This window comes from Mustela erminea, chromosome 16 (genome assembly GCF_009829155.1).
Source record: "Mustela erminea isolate mMusErm1 chromosome 16, mMusErm1.Pri, whole genome shotgun sequence".
NCBI lineage: Eukaryota > Metazoa > Chordata > Mammalia > Carnivora > Mustelidae > Mustela > Mustela erminea.
In genome coordinates, this window is record NC_045629.1 from 48,410,082 (window position 1) to 48,426,981 (window position 16,900).

The window sequence follows — 16,900 nt, forward strand, 5'->3', positions numbered from 1 at the left end:
AGGCATTTTAAGACCTGATGTTCTGCAGTTTATAAGTTCTATTTAAGGGCAAAGAGCTAGAGAAGCTTACTCTTTGAAAAACCCTTCCTTTCCTTAAGGAATTCCTTATATAATTAATTCGCCCCTCTATTTGTGTTTGAAAAGTATCAGACCACGAGAGAGAATACTAATATTTAAAAAATCAATTTCCAGTGTGGAAAAGGATTATGGGGAGAATTACATACACATTTTAGTTCATAAATTTTTAAAAACATCCTAAAATACAACTAACTACATTTCAGTTCATAAGGTTAAAACACAAACGTAAAACACAATTTTATGAACATTTTCATTAAGTTTAAAATGCAACAAAATGTGCTACTTTTTTGGATTTTTATGTAGTCTTTCCAAGATACTAATAAGTAGTTTCTCAAATAAAGAATTTCTGTGTTAAAAAGGCAACTATCATGAAGATTACATTTAACCATCTGAGCCCACCAGGTGCGCCTCATGAAGGTTACATTTAAAAAACTCTCCTGGGACACCTGGGTGGCTGAATCTGTTAGGTGTCTGACTTCAGCTCAGATCATGATCCCAGGGTCCTGGAATCGGGCTCCTTGCTCAGTGGGGAGTCTGCTTCTCCCTCTCCCTCTGCCTGCCACTTCCCCTGCTTGTGCTCTCTCTCTCTCTTTGACAAATAAAAGCTTAAAAAAAAAAAACCTTTACTGTTTGTGTAAAATTTTATTGTAAAACAATAAGAATTTGAGATAGGGGGGCGCCCGGGTGGCTCAGTGGATTAGGCCGCTGCCTTCGGCTCAGGTCATGGTCTCGGTGTCCTGGGATCGAGCCCCGCATCGGGCTTTCTGCTCAGCAAGGAGCCTGCTTCCCCCTCTGTCTCTGCCTGCCTCTCTCTCTGTCTACTTGTGGTCTCTCTCTCTCTGTCAAATAAAGTAAGTAAAAAAATCTTAAAAAAAAAAAAATTGAGATAGGCACAGAGGAGAAAGTAAAACTATCTCCTGAAAAAAAAAAAAAATCAGTTAAACCTTATCACTCAGAGCTAATGGTCTTCAACGGTGAACACCTTTCCAGATACCTCTCTTTGCATATATGTATACATGGAGAAATACATACATATAATTTTACATAAATAGGATTATATGATACCAGTATTTTTTGTTCCCCATATTTTTAAAAAAGATTTTATTTATTTATTTGACAGACAGAGATCATAAGTAGGCAGAGAGGCAGGCAGAGAGAGGGAGCATGAAGCAGGCTCCCCATGAGCAGAGAACCCGATGCAGGTCCTGATCTCAGGACCCTGGGATCATGACCTGAGCCGAAGGCAGAGGCTTTAACCCACTGAGCCACCCAGACCCCACCCCCATTATCTTTATATAATAATATGTCCTAGGCATTTTCCATGTTGATAAATGTGACTATGAACTCTCACTTTTATGTAGATATACAAATTTCATTTTATGACTTTCAGGTTCTACCATGGTTTATGTAGCTAATCCCAAATTTGCAAATTTATAAATCAAAATAACACGTTACTATCCTAGTTTATCCTATGATCTTTTTACGGACTCCCCCAGATCCCTTCCATATTTTTTCCTTTATTGTTTTGCCTATTGCTGTCACAAGACAGTTCCCTTTCTGTTTGGAAAACTCAATTTAACTCTTTTTTTGAATTGACAATGAATAGAACAGTTGCCATACAGAAAATAACCAGAAACATTCAAAGGAATAATGCGGCTTGAAGGCTCTTAACTAAGTCAGGCAAGTGGCTTGGCTCCCCTACATTACTGCATCTGCTTTGTTCTTTGGGCTTTGTTGTTTAATGTGTCAGTATAAAGTGATACCTGTCAAACGCAACATCCTAGGCAAAGAAGTAGCAGAGGAATGAAACTGCCTATCCCCTACTTTATCAGGATATGATCTTCTCAATATATGATCCCTCTGCCCCATGCCAATATATACAGCGGTAATCCTCTCCAGGATAAAAAGTTGATTTTTCTAAGTAGAGAGCTGTCTTACCTCAGTTTTCTTGGAAAATGTCTCCTTATGCAAAGCCTGTAGCTTTCTGAAGTATGTGGAATCTAACTGTCGAGTTTCTTCTATCAGCTCCACCTAATAAAATAATAATAAAGCTCGTAACATCAATAGAATGTACATTATGAAAAAGTGGGGAAAGAATGCAAAATTTGCCAATAACAGTGGGCTAAAAAATGAATACATTTGCCAATAAAATAAACTGGTTTGGCGGCAAAAGCAGCAAGACAAACATAAAAATATTAACTACAAATTCTTACTTTGCATGCATGTGATAAAATATTTCTACATAATGATATAGTGACACCAGAGATCATTCCTCCTTTCTGAACACCCCATGCGAACTAACAAACACTGCACACATGTTGGGTCACATTTCCATTTTCTACTCATTACAACAGGGTAAGAGTCACAAAGACAGGCATTGCTAGTGTTAATAATCAAATAATCCACAGTAGTACAAGAAATGACTGCACTCCATTTGTAATACTCTGTGACCTAAGGTTTTTTGCTGTAGCAAGAAAGGAGTCATTTATCAGATTAACCTCATTGTACATCTCAGCCTGCAGAGCAGGTTTTGCACTGTTTTAGACAGCCACGAAAACAAGCTCATTCTCAATTTCTCGATTCCAGGGAAAAATCAGTTTAGTGGACTGAGAACTTTCTACATTTAATAACTAGCTTTGGTAGTCTCCTTAATTATCCTTTTTGGGAGCAAGTCTACATAACCAAGTCAACTGGACTTTCAGAGAAGTCCTCTGGGTTGAATTTAAGGAAGTTTCTAGTTTCCTGTTAAAAAGAGTGTATCATTTTCCCACACATTTTATAAGAGTCATCACCAATGCCAAAACTTTTTGGTTTAGGGAAGTTAGTTGTAATTCTAAATCTTTTTTTTTTTTTTTAACATCTCAGGACCCTATCTCAGGTTATGCCATGCATTATATTTAAAATAATGACTGGAGAGAATTTTTTAAAATCTCATACAATAGCCTAACTTTTCTAGTGTAATAGATGTATTTTTGTAGCAGAAAAGTTGTGATGCTAATTTTTGAGGACAAAGAGAATTTAGGATGGAAAATTTAATTTTCATCACTGAATTTAGTAAGCCCTGAGAGTTGTTCAATCACAATCCAATAAGGTAATTCTATCCATGGTGTTTTGGTATTAATTTTATCTTAGTTTACCTAAGCTATTCTTTCTGGTAGAAGACAAGACTAAGAAGTGGTTGAGGAGAGAGGAACAAAGAACAGCAATATGAAGACAGCAGAGTTCCACTGAGAGGGACCTGATGTACAGGGTCCATGCGTTAACTTCATAGGGAAAAAATGCCCAGGAATGGTTCAAATCTGTGGTTCAAAATAAATACTGAAAGAAATTTCCTCCACCCCTCAATAAGAATAGTGAAAACATTCAGGCACTGAGACTTAAAATGACCTCTTTTGGAATTAAAAAAGTTGTGTTGAAACTCGTATCCAATCAAACAGCCCAATATAATGAACATTTGGAGTGCCTTCAAATAGCAATACTGAAGTTACAGAATGTGTTTCCCACAATATATACGGAACATTTCTATTTTCCATGGGTGTCATATTTACCATAACTCATCCAGGAGAAAATTAAATGGGATTTTTCCATTAATCTAAATGAAGGCCACTGCTGAGAAATGGCGAAAAGGGACAAAGCCAGGACATTATCACGGCAGATTTTGTTGGTTCGCAGGAAACCAAACCTCAGATTTCTCTCTGCCGACATAACTGTACAGAGAACTAAAAATGACAAAGATTTTAGTCTTTTGTTAGAAGACAATTGAGAAACTGGCAAAAAATGAAGTTAATAAATACTTTCGCTGCTCCAATTTTGAGCCTGCCAAATCTTAACTCTGAGTCCCTGGCCCATATGAGATCTTTTCCAGTTTTTCTCTTTTTCCATTTTTCTCTTGTGAGTTAATAACGTTGCTTATCCTCAGTTTTGTAGTAAACCTGAATGGTCACCTGCCATTTCTTAGTGCCACAATACCTTTCCAAAAGCAGCCTGGTCGAATTTTACCATCTTTGTCCAGGGCTCAAGAAGGAGGAGGAGGATATATTCTTCTGCCGTGTCAAAAAGGTCTTCAAATGGTGGCTGTATTTTCATATAGATTTCTTTTTTCTTTTCCTGTTGGAGTCCAATGTCAAGAGTAGCCGAAGGAGCAATGTATGTGGCAAAAAGATACTAAGGGAGAAAGGAGAGAAAGAAAGGAGAGGATATTGGGAGAAGCCATAATGGTGAGTGGGTTCCTCAGTAAAGGCATTTTAAAAATATAAGAGAAGGGAAACAAGCTCAAGTGACGTCTTTTTCTTGAAAAGATGCATGGAACTACTTAAGTCAAAGCACTGTGTTTATTCTCATTACTTTTCCTATTTCTTCAGTAGTAATTAGTCAGTTTGTAGTAGTTCTTACTCAAGAGTATATCATTTGGATATTCCAACTTTTTATCAGATTACTTCTATGTTTTATTATGATTGATTTCAGGTTATAGGTCTCCTTTTCCCCTTATGTTCATGATATTTCTAACATATTATTGCTACCTCCCAAAATGGCTTGAAATGCCCATTTGGAAACAAGAGGCAAGAATCACTGGGGCTGAAAAACTGGTTATCAGTCTTCTAGGATAGGGACAAGAGACTACCTGCCCTACCCAACAGAGCTGCAGAGTTCTTAAAACTGTAACAAGTATCTCTTTCTACTGTAAAAATATCTCCATCTGATGTCCAATGCTGTGGAAGAGATATGAGAAGGAAGTAGGAGTGAATGGAAAGATACACAGATACACGTGGAATTTCTAAGCTTCCTAGAAAAAAACTGCATAAATGTCTATTCCATTCTACTCATTTGTCTTTTCTCCAAATGACAGCCATTTACATCGGAGAAGTAATTTAATAACATTTTATTTTAAAAATATTATATACCAAATATGTCATGCTCTGTGTATCAGATTTAAATGTAGTTTTACTAACAATCTCTAATTAATTGCATTCGATTTTAATTTTATTTTTTGACTTAGTTTTGGACCTGATCATGTCCAGATTCAACCCAGGCAATAGACAGATGACAGATGGATAGATAGATTTGTACCAAATACAAATAATAGTATTCTGTAAAATAATCTTCTTAGAAGTTTTAAAGGGTCCACACTAACAACATAAGCATTTACTGAGTACCCATTACATCTTGGACACGTGGATAGCTGCTATGTAAGCAACGATTAATGATTAAGACCCAATACCTACTCGAAGGAGCCACTGGTGGTGACCTCAAAATGAAAATAGGTCACTGCAATACAGTGTGATAAGTACTACAATAGAAGTATGCATAAATAAGATCATCAATGATTGCCTGTCCATTCTTTTTAAACTCACATCCCATTAATTGCCTTTTAAAATTTACACTCAAATACCAATTCTTCTGTTATTTTCCTAAACCTTGTTGTTTTGCCATTCCATACCATTGCATATATTGTTTGTTTGATCTTGGATATTCACCTTACCCCATGCACCTTGTCTGCTTGATAAACTCTGATTTATTCTTTAAAAATGAACATGGATTTTTCCTCCTCCAGGAAACCTTCACTGACACCCTCCTCTCAAAATCATTTTCTACTGCTATCCACACCACACTATAATGAAGTTATGTATTATGTATCTCCTTCTAGAACGAGGTCCTTGAGGGCAAATACTGCAGCTTATTCTTTTGTCATTCTCCAACTCCTAAAACTGTTCTTGGCAGAGAGAAGATGCCATAAATGTTTATTGAATTGTACTAAATCCGCAGAAAAGACTCATTTATGTCTTGGAATGGGAAAGGAAAAGATTCCCGAAACTTTTCCAAGAGAAGATAACTTTCTTTTATTCTTAATCCTTCAGCTGAATCTTTAAAGATGAGTTGGAGTCAATCAGGCAAGGAAAGGGAGTTGATGAGGAGGATGGTTTAAGGAGAAAAATATGGGCGAGGCGTGAAGGCTTACAGAAGTTTTATGACCTATGGAGAGATTCTGGGCTCCAAATAGATACCACTGGCTAAAGGAAAGAAGTAGAATAAGAGGGGATGCTAGAAAGGGAAGCAGAAGCCAGAACGTGCATATGACCTTTTGTCCCTTGGTGAAGAATTTGAATTTTTACTTAAAGATAGGTAATGAGGTCTCTCTGAGGAGTGACATCATGGGATATAAATCTTAGAAATAAATCACTATGGTGTCAGGAAAGAAAAACAGTTCGAGTAAGATTTGGAACTTATTTCAATGGCCAGATAAGAAATTATATGACACCTTCATCTCTCACTTGCTTTTTTGCAATAGCCTCTTAATTGGTCCTCAAATGTTCCTCTTTGCTTTCTTAGTGTCTTTTCTTTTCACAGCAAACAGAGAAGGCCTTTTGTCTATCACTCTTCTGTTCAACTCTTCAGTGACTTCTCCTCTTGCACACAAAAACAGCCAAAGTCCTTATGACTCCCTATAATTGGGATTTTTGGAAGTTTCTCAATACCAAGAGGACAAGGACTATAGTTCAGGGCCTGCCATTGGGGAAGCCCCTGTAAATACTTTAAGCTCTCAAAACACCCTAATATCAGAGCTGGACCAGGTATAGACTCTAGTCTTGAATCTTTAAAGTGCCAAGAGAAAATAACTGCTAACCTGTAATTCTGTACCCAGCAAAAATATCCTTATAAAGTGAAAAGGAAACAAGGATGTCATAAATCAACAAACAGCAGCAGACAATTCATCACCAGCAGACCTGCGCTATGAACATGAAACAAAGGTAAGAGCAGGATGGAATAGAGAACAACAGATGCATAAATATATAGGTAAAGATGAATAAATACTGATAGTAAAGCATAGTAATAATGAATGAAGTCAGAGGAAATAGTAAAAGAGCTGAAGAAAGAGAAGTTGAGATTGAAAGGGCAGGTTAAGATGCAATTGAAATGATATATTGGGAGCTTACTGTAGGGAGGAAAGCAGATGAGGTTAGAATCAGGATAGTAATAACAATATGCAGAAAGGAATTTCAAAGAATGAGAGTGAATGAGGCACCTGGCTGGCTCAGTCAGTATAGCCACAACTCTTTTTTGTTTAAGTTTTTATTTAAATTCGAGTTATTTAACATACAATGTAATATTGGTTTCAGGAGTAGAATTAGTGGTTCATCCCCTTCATCTAATGCCCAGTGCTCATCACAAGTACCTTCCTTAACCCCCTCACCCATTTTGCCCATCCCCCATCCACCTATTCTCCAGCATCTCTCAGTTCATTTACTACATAGTTAATAGTCTCTCATGTTTTGCCTCCAGAGTTAGGAGTTCAAGCCCCACGCTGAACGTAGAGCTTACTTAAAAAAAAAAAAAAAAAAAAGAGTGAAGATAAGGGAGAAGGACCTGTAGAGCAGTTAAAAGGGAGTATTTATAAAGTTCAGTATATAATGTGGCACTCACTCAATAAATATATGTTAAATGGATGAATGGAAGGTTAATGTCCTAAAGTGAAATGATGGTCTGAAAGGGGAATTTCAGAGTTCCAACATTTAAACCTGAAGTCATTCTAAATTATGATGGATTCTAACACATGGCTATCTCCATAACATGGGGAAAATGGAGATAAAAGACATTGGAAGGGCGCCAGGGTGGCTCAGTGGGTTAAATCCTCTGCCTTCAGCTCAGGTCATGATCCCAGGGTCCTGGGATAGAGCCCTGCATCTGGCTTTCTGCTCAGCAGGGAGCCTGCTTCCTCCTCTCTCTCTGCCTGATTCTCCGCCTACTTGTGATCTCTGTCTGTCAAATAAATGAATAAAATCTCTTAAAAAAAAAAAAAGACATTGGAATTGGGTGAGTTAAAAAGCACTCTAGCACAGATTTAGTGAAAAGAAGGGCCATCTGTACCCCAATGTTTATAGCAGCAATGACCATGGTCGCCAAACTGTGGAAAGAACCAAGATACCCTTCAATGGATGAATGGATAAGGAAGATGTGGTCCATATACACTATGGAGTATCATGCCTCCATCAGAAAGGATGAATTCCCAACTTTTGTAGCAACATGGACGGGACTGGAAGAGATTATGCTGAGTGAAATAAGTCAAGCAGAGAGAGTCAATTATCATATGGTTTCACTTATTTGCAGAGCATAACAAGTAACATGGAGGACATGGGGAGATGGAGAGGAGAAGGGAGTTGAGGGAAACTGGAAGGGGAGGTGAACCATGAGAGACTATGGACTCTGAAAAACAACCTGAGGGTTTTGAAGGGGGGGGGGGGTGGGAGGTTGAGGGAGCCAGATGGTAGGTATTAAGGAGGGCACGTATTGCATGGAGCACTGAGTGTGGTGCAAAAACAATGAATACTGTTACGCTGAAAAGAAACTAAAAAAAAAAAAAGCACTGTAGCATATATGCTATAAGGGTTATTTGTACAGATGCCAAAAAAGCTTCATATGATAAACAAAAAAGAGAGAGAGAGAGAAATTTCATGATTCATTCATTCTGACTTTCTAGATAGAGAACTTAAAAGGTCTTTTGGCAGCATTAGTGGGACTTAGGATAGGGGCTATTAGTAGATGGAACTACTTAAAAATTTTGAAGTATTTAAAGATGAGTCTTGAACAGCAGCAGAGAACCTCTCTTTATTCCTAAGTGTTGTGAAATATGGGAGAAGGGGCATATTTAGGAGACATTCTGGATGTTCTATTTAACTAGGCAATCTGCAGCCTGGAAATTTCCTTCCCTAAGACAAAGACACATAGTCCATTAGGCAGAATAGCAGAGATTAAACCATCAAATGATGGTTCATACCAAATGATTATATATATAATATTTAAAATGAAATTTGCTTTGTACACACACAACTTTTTCTAACTTTGGCAGTTAGTTTTAAAAAATTTTTTAATTTAAATTCCAGTTAGTTAACAAACAGTGTAATATTAGTTTTAGGTGTATAATATAGTGATTCAACATTCCTATACAACACCTGGTGCCCATCACAAGTGCCCTCCTTAATCCCCATCACCTATCTCACCCATGCCCCCCACCCACCTCGCCTCTGGTAACCATCAGTTTGTTCCGTATAATTAAGAGTCTGTTTCTTGGTTTGTCTCTCTCTCTCTCCTTTTTCTTCCCTTTGTTCATTTGTTTTTTTCTTAAATTCCACGTATGAGTGAAATCATATGGTATTTGTCTTTCTTTAACTGACTTATTTTGCTTAGTGTAATACTCTCTAGCTCCATCCATGTTTTTGCAGATGGCAAGATTTCATTCTTTTTTATGGCTGAATAATATTCCATCATGAATATATACCACATCAGCTCTATCCATTCATCAGTTGATTGGAACTTGTAATCTAACCAGTCTAACAAGTTAGGTTTGTATCAGGTTGAAATCTATTCTTAAAGATTTTCTAAGCTGGAGATTTTTTAAATATATAAATTAAAATAATGTCATACTAAGGTAAATTAAGAAACTAAAGACAAAAATGATCAAATTAACAACAGTAAGAATGTCTCTAAAATTTGCTTCAATAATTTCAAATTTACCTCAAAGAAGGGTAAATTTGACTCCCCAAATCATTTCATTTAAAAATTGGTGGTCAGGTTTTATTTGGGGTTGAACAACTTCTAATGGAAAAATAAAGCAACCGCTTAATCATTGGGTCAGCTCCACTGAAAGTATAGTATAAATAAACACTTGATGTGACACATATCAAACTCTTTGTGTAGAAATCAGGACAATTTCTTTGATTTAAAAAACACAGTAACAGTGAAGAAGGTAAAGTACAAAAGAAGTTGAAATGGTGACTAGAATACCAGTGATAGAAATGATAGCTTTTGGTGGACACCCCAATCCATCCTTTTCCCTTTCTCTCCCAGTCTTGCCTTCAGTCTTCTTGTCTTTCAAGATCTGCTGCTATCCACAGTCTCGTGAGAATCTCCAGGTGCTATTTCTATTGTCTATCATTATACCTTGGTGGACATTTCACAACGCCACGGCAAGGCCATTCAGGTTGTAACTATCTCCAATCAGTTTGGGCTTTTACCTTCTGAAATTTTGCTTTATGATTTTCTTCAGAATGAGTGTCAGTTTCCTTTACCAATTACTATATTAATGGCACAACTTCTTCTCTCTGAACATTATTCTTCATCCTTTTATACCTCTCACCAAGCTTTTCTTTACCTTCAGCACAATCTGTAGCTTCTTCCTGTCTTCCAGATAAATGGGGCTACCACCTCGTTTCTCTTTCTTTCTTTCGTGATTGGGTCTGAAGATTTCCCATCATTTCAAGTACACTCTTAAAACATCCTTAATTCCTCCCATCTTGATCTTCTGCCCAATTCTGAGTCTGCTGAATCATTTATCCATTTTTCCAACTCTGTCCTCAAGTTGAGCTCCCAATAAAAACTATGACAACTGGATTCATTATACATAGATTTAAAAAGAAGAAAAAGAGGAACCTCAGCCATGATCACAAAGCTTGGTAAGTTTTTGCATATTTCTAATCAAACCTTATCTCCCCATTTCTAACCTTTGCCATTCTCCATAAAGTTCCCAACTGTTCCTTATACTTCTTCACTTTCAGAAGATTGACCTTCCACTTAACTGGGAAAAACTCTGGTATGGATGCCCTCAACTTTCTCAAGAACCTTCTAAATACTTTTTTTCTCCAATGTTTCAAAGAAAGACTCCTTTCGAGGATGAAACCTTTCATGTGTGGCCTTGACTCCCTTCCTCCCCAGAACCTTGCAACATCATTTATTTCCTTAGTGCCAATGTCCTTAATTTATGTTGCCATTGATTCCATCTTCTCAGACTCTTTTTTTTTTTTTTTAAGATTTCATTCACTTATCTGACAGAGAGAGAGAGAGATCACAAGTAGGCAGAGAGGCAGAGACAGAGAGAGGAGGGAAGCAGGCTCCACACTGAACAGAGAACCTGATGCGGGGCTCGATCCCAGGACCCTGAGATCATGACCCAAGCCAAAGGCAGAGGCTTAACCCACTGAGCCACTCAGGCGCCCCTGATTCCATCTTCTTTCTGACGCTACAAAGCTGTTCAGGTGAGGTGTCTCTCCCTTTGTCAAATAAGTTTCTTGGCTCTTTTGCCTACAAACTATCACCCTTCTCTCTTACCCATCTCTACAAATCTTCTTACTCCCTTTTCACCCACTTCTCTGTCTGCAGTAATCTGGTTTTCAGGCCAATGAAACTGATCTCCAAGATCACTAACAACCATACAAACACCAGTTCAATAGTTTCTCTCCTTAATCTTCACTATATTGTATTTCCTTGCAGCTTTTACATTGTTGATTACCTCTCCTTGACCTCAACAGTGTCTCCTGATTCTCTGCCTGTTTCCACTCTTAGACTCCTTTGGTGATTCCTTTTCCTCTCTTTCCCCTTAAAGGAAATCATTCATTAAAATTCTTTGTTTAGGGACGCCTGGGTGGCTCAGTTGGTTGGACGACTGCCTTTGGCTCAGGTCATGATCCTGGAGTCCCGGGATCGAGTCCCACATCGGGCTCCCAGCTCCACGGGGAGTCTGCTTCTCTCTCTGACCTTCTCCTCGCTCATGCTTTCTCATTGTCTCTCTCTCAAATAAATAAATCTTAAAAAAAAAAAAAATTCTTTGTTTAGAGCGCCTGGGTGGCTCAGTAGGTTGAGCCTCTGCCTTTGGCTCAGGTCATGATCTCAGGGTCCTGGGATCGAGGCCCACATCAGGCTCTCTGCTCGGGGGGCAGCCCGCTTCCCCCCACTCTCTGCCTGCCTCTCTGCCTACTTGTGATCTCTCTCTCTCTCTGTGTCAAATAAATAAATAAATAAAATCTCCATTAAATTCTATGTTCAACTATACTTTCTTCTCAGTTCACATTCTTTCAGTTTCTCACACATGCCACACACCGTCTCACAGGACTTTCACACTATGTCTTCTATGCTCTCTATGCACTCCAGCCTTATCCTCTTTCTGCTTTTTGCTCAGTCTGACCCCTGCAGTTTGTCTTCAGGATCATTCTTACATGCTCCGATGGGGCCTTGTACTTGCATGTTTCTCCCACTGGACCACAAGGTCTATGAAGACAGATTAGGTCTACTTTGTTACTATATCCCTAGCATTTTGTGTAATGCTAAATTTAGGATGAACAAACAGATGAATAAAAGACTGTGTCCATTCCCAGAGATTTAACAGTTAACTATTTGTAGAAGAAACCCAAATATATATAGCTTTAGACCTGATTTCTTTCCCAAACGAAAATCTCTGCTTTTAGTTGCTAACTTATTACTACTACGTGGATAGGCTCTAGACTTTCACACTCAGTGACTCAATAATATAACAAATTGTTGTTTCAGAGCCTCCAAGCTCCTCCCTTCCTTCTGTATTTCCAGTTTCCATTAATAACATACCACTCATCGCACAGCCTTTGACTATTTCCCACTTTGCTTCCCTTCTTCCTCAAATGCAAGTCCTCTGAATTTACCTCTCTACATTGAAACAAGGAGTAACTGATCAGAACAAATTTAAAAATGTGAGGAGGAAATAAGAGGCAGCAGTTCCATTCCCACAAGAAACAAAATATAATTCAGACTTCAGCCAAGCTCAGTGAGACTCTTCTCAGGCTACTATCGATGACCTTCCTTCCTGACCTCACACTTACTTCTCTCTATGAAGCCCCAAGGGCCCATGCATATTTTTGTTATTGTTGTTGTTGAACTATTTTTGTCTAGTCTTACTGAGAAATAATTGGCATACAGCATTGTCCAAGTTTAAAGTAGACAGCATAATATGACTTATGTATATGGTGAAATAATTACCACCATAAGTTCAACCATCCATCATCTCATAATGATACCAAAAAAAGAAAAAATTTTCTCCTTGTGAAGAAGGGAATATCCACTCTCTTAGCAACTTTTGTATAAACCATACAGCAATGTTGACTGCAGTCATCACGGTGTACATTACTTCCCCAGTACTTACTTATGTTATTCCTGGAAGTTTGTACCTCTGACCACCTTCATTAAGCTTACCCTTCCCTCAACCCCTACACCTCTAGTAACTACAAATCTGATCTCTTTTTGATGAGTTTGGGCTTTTGCATATTATTTAACTGTCTATTCCCATAGTCTCAAGAAGCTCTAATGAGGGTAGCCATATAACCCCATTCTAGTTTAAGCCTACTGTTCTGGCATAATTATTAATAGTTTCCCTTTCACTCTGAAAAGAATCCTGGTTTAGATACTAAATTATATGTTCTCCCCATATTTAACCGACACCAGTTAGATAAAAGTACAATATTTCTCTAAAACAAGAATCCTAGACATGCTTAACACATATTTAGAGCTGAACATAAAGGAAAGACAAGCAGAAAATATTACTTGCTAAGAAACACACATTCATCTGATTGCAATCATGTGAATTGAATAGCTGTTACCCAAGCCAAAATCCCAACCATTTTATTTAGAACTTGGATTGAAGCTTCACAGACTTCTCTGTTAAGACTAAATGCATTAGGAACATCTGGCTGGTTCAGTCAGAAGAGCATATGACTCTTGATCTTGGGGTTGTGAGTTCAAGCCCCACACTAGGCATAGAGATTACTAAAAAAATGTTGCTTTTGAGAAAGACAAGTATCATATGATCTCCCTGATATAAGGAAGTGGTGATGCAACAAGGGGGCTTAAGTGGGTAGGAGAAGAATAAATGAAACAAGATAGGATTGGGAGGGAGACAAACCATAAGTGACTCTTAATCTCACAAAACAAACTGAGGGTTGCTGGGGGGAGGGGGTTTGGGAGAAGGGGGTGGGATTATGGACATTGGGGAGGGTATGTGCTTTGGTGAGTGCTGTGAAGTGTGTAAACCTGGTGATTCACAGACCTGTACCCCTGGGGATAAAAATATATGTTTATAAAAAATGTTGCTTTTTTAAAAATTATTTTTAAAAGATTTTATTTATTTATTTGACAGAGAGAGAGTCAGAGGTCACAAGTAGGCAGAGAGGCAGGCAGAGAGAGAGGGAGGAAGCAGGCTTTTGCTAAGCAGAGAGCCCAATGCGGGCCTCAATCCAGGGACCCCGAGATCATGACCTGAGCCAAAGGCAGAGGCTTAACCCATTGAGCCACCTAGGTGCCCAAAAAATATTTTTTAAAGAATGAATACATTAGGGGTGCCTGGGTGGCTCAGTAGGTTAAAGCCTCTGCCTTCGGCTCAGGTCTTGATCCTGGGGTCCTGGGATTGAGCCCCATATCAGGCTCTCTGCTCAGTGGGGAGCCTGCTTCTTCCTCTCTCTCTCTTTCTGCCTGCCTCTCCGCCTACTTGTGATCTCTCTCTCTCTCTTTCTGTAAAATAAATAAATAAAATCTTAAAAAAAAAAAAAAAGAATGAATACATTAAATGCAAATCTTAACAGAAATTTAAAAATCTGTCCCCTCTCCATCACACCTAACTTTAGATACTTGTTCGTCTTCTCACCTGTTTTGGGGGGAGGGCTTCCTCACTGTTTATTGAACATTATTCATTATCACATAAGCAATTTCTCTTTGTTCAAGTGTCGATCCTTATGATAACCAGCACAATCCTTAGGAAGATATATACTTCCCACCACCTCCCTGATTCTTTACCAGTATTATAAAATTAAAGAACTGAAAACATTAGAAAAGGTCTTGAAAGATCATCCTTTCCAGAGTGTCCCAAGATCACATAATGCACGTTTATTATCGTCTTTTGAGACTCAGTCTCGGGACTCTCTGCTCCCAGAGTGGTGGGGACAACAATGGGTAAGGGGATAAGAAGGGAAAAATGGATGTGATTGTCAATTCTTTATTGGGCCACTCTGTAAATTTATAGTACATTCAACTGAATTATGCCGCTAAAATCTGACAATGTCTTTCTAGTATGTTTCTAATAATCCAGGGACAATGTATAAGTGGACTGACAACTGACTACATATAACAAATACAAAGGCCAAAGAGCACCTTTTAAAACCGTATAAAGACGATGAAGATCATTTTTAAGTTGACGTGAACTTACTTGAAGGAATATGAAGACTATGCTATGTGATCACTAAAAAATAGAGTTTAATTGTGGTTTACAAACATTGCTTAAGTGTCTTGGGTCATTTGCTTTTTTATTGGCCACCCAGTTCTTCCTTTCTAACCACTGAGGAAAAAACAATGTAGCTAATGTTGGAGAAGAAAATGCGCCCTTCATAGCCCAGTCAGTGACTCTGATTCACATTAAAGCAGAGATTCACTCATGCACAGCTGTGGCCGACAAGATTCCAATTTAAACATGAACCTGTGATGTTTTAACGACCCAACAGGAAAGTTTCTGAGAAGGGACAGAAGCACTGCCTGTCCGTGATCAGACTGCCTGGCACTGCACACTGCACAGCTCTCGGCCCCATCTCTCCTGGAGATGCTCAAAGGTTATGTAATCAGGAAATGCACGATGAGCGGCTTGCCCAGACTGCTCTACACCTGTGCCTCTGACTCACTTTTTTGGCCTCTCTATCAGATGGGGGGGGCGGGGGGAAGCAATGCCTCCCCTTAAAAAATCCCTTACGGTCTTGAAATTCTGGGAATGAACTTTCTTGTTTAACTAATCTCCGATGATTAGGATAGCTAACCAGCCCGTCAAGAAGAAAAACATGTAGGATGGATACTGTGGAGACACGAGGAAGAAAAACTGAATTGGAGAGTGGAATGGAGAAACAAATGGAGAAATGAAGACAAAAGAGAGAAAGAAACAACATTTTTGACAACCGTTTTGTTTTGCTTTCTAAAGAATGGCAAAATGATGGACAGTATTTCACCTAAATTACTTATGATACACGTTAGTTTGTTGCCATTACAAGAAATAAACCATAAAAAGGTTTCTATGCTTGCTTCTTTAAGGAAACCTCTGATGCTTCATTAATTAGAGCCAATATCCTAAACAAGACGAGCATATCACATAACTCAGGAGATGGCTCAAATTATGCAATTTCCCTTTGTGATTTGCATTTTTTTCCAACCTTAAGGTAATTTTGCATGTAAGATTTCAGCCCTGCCGCTTAGTACTTTTCAAAATCATTCTGAAATGGTTATGATAAATTTACATGATAAACATATTCTTGGATGGAAATGGACCCCAATCTCCTTTCAAATATACCACAGTGTATTCCAGGCTTAGTTTTCTCACATTTGATTCATTCTCATAAGCCCTGGAATGGACTGATGTTTTCTCACTGCATCACAAATCCTAGGAAAACATACCTGAGACAGGACAACTGCAGGCTTATTGAATTTATTTTTGTTATTTTTAACAATGTCAAGAGCAAAATATAAATGATTTCCACAACCGCCTGTGCTATTTGGCTTTCTCATTGTACCAAAGACAAAATGATGACAGCTACCGGGTAAGATTCCAATTGCTGTGCTGTGGAAGCACCCAGCGAAGCGGTCTTTCTGGGCAGAAGATGTGCTAAGTCTTTGGGAAAGCATCTTTCCCATAAGTAGGGGCCATTTGATGACCTTCAGCCTGATGCTCATCTGTGCTCCAATGAAAACAAGAACAATTTCTGTGTAACCTTAAAAGGCGAAGTCAAGAATCATAGCAAATGCTGGAGCACATGTGTTGATTTGTTATGTTACATTTCAGCTGTTAGTTATGTTAATGGAACAGTTTCACATATTTGGTTTTGAAGGATTTGTTTTAATGATCGTGTGTATGTATCTTTCTGTGATTGCCTGGTAACACTGATTGCATGATGTTCTGCTGTCACCACCAGGCCAGGAGTGGAAGTAAGGGGGGAAAAACACAGAGCTTTGACTTTAGAAGTGTACAGCTTAAAGGCAGTCCCTCAGTACAACAGGGACAGGA

The 16,900-nt window shown here is 38.4% G+C and overlaps 1 protein-coding gene across 12 annotated transcripts in view; it reads right to left on the reverse strand.

Annotated features, from left to right (window-relative positions):
* The window catches only part of RGS22 (regulator of G protein signaling 22), a 150,628-nt gene that overhangs the window by 58,919 nt on the left and 74,809 nt on the right, over positions 1-16,900 (reverse strand). For all 12 annotated transcript variants that reach the window (XR_004279567.1, XR_004279568.1, XR_004279566.1 and 9 more), the window contains 2 exons: positions 4,048-4,242; positions 2,017-2,109 (listed from right to left, as the gene is read on the reverse strand). Coding sequence is in view for 6 of the 12 variants with exons in the window: in XM_032316101.1 (XP_032171992.1) it covers positions 2,017-2,109; positions 4,048-4,242 (288 nt within the window). In the remaining 6 variants the exon portion in view is untranslated. The remainder of the gene's footprint in view (positions 1-2,016; positions 2,110-4,047; positions 4,243-16,900) is intronic.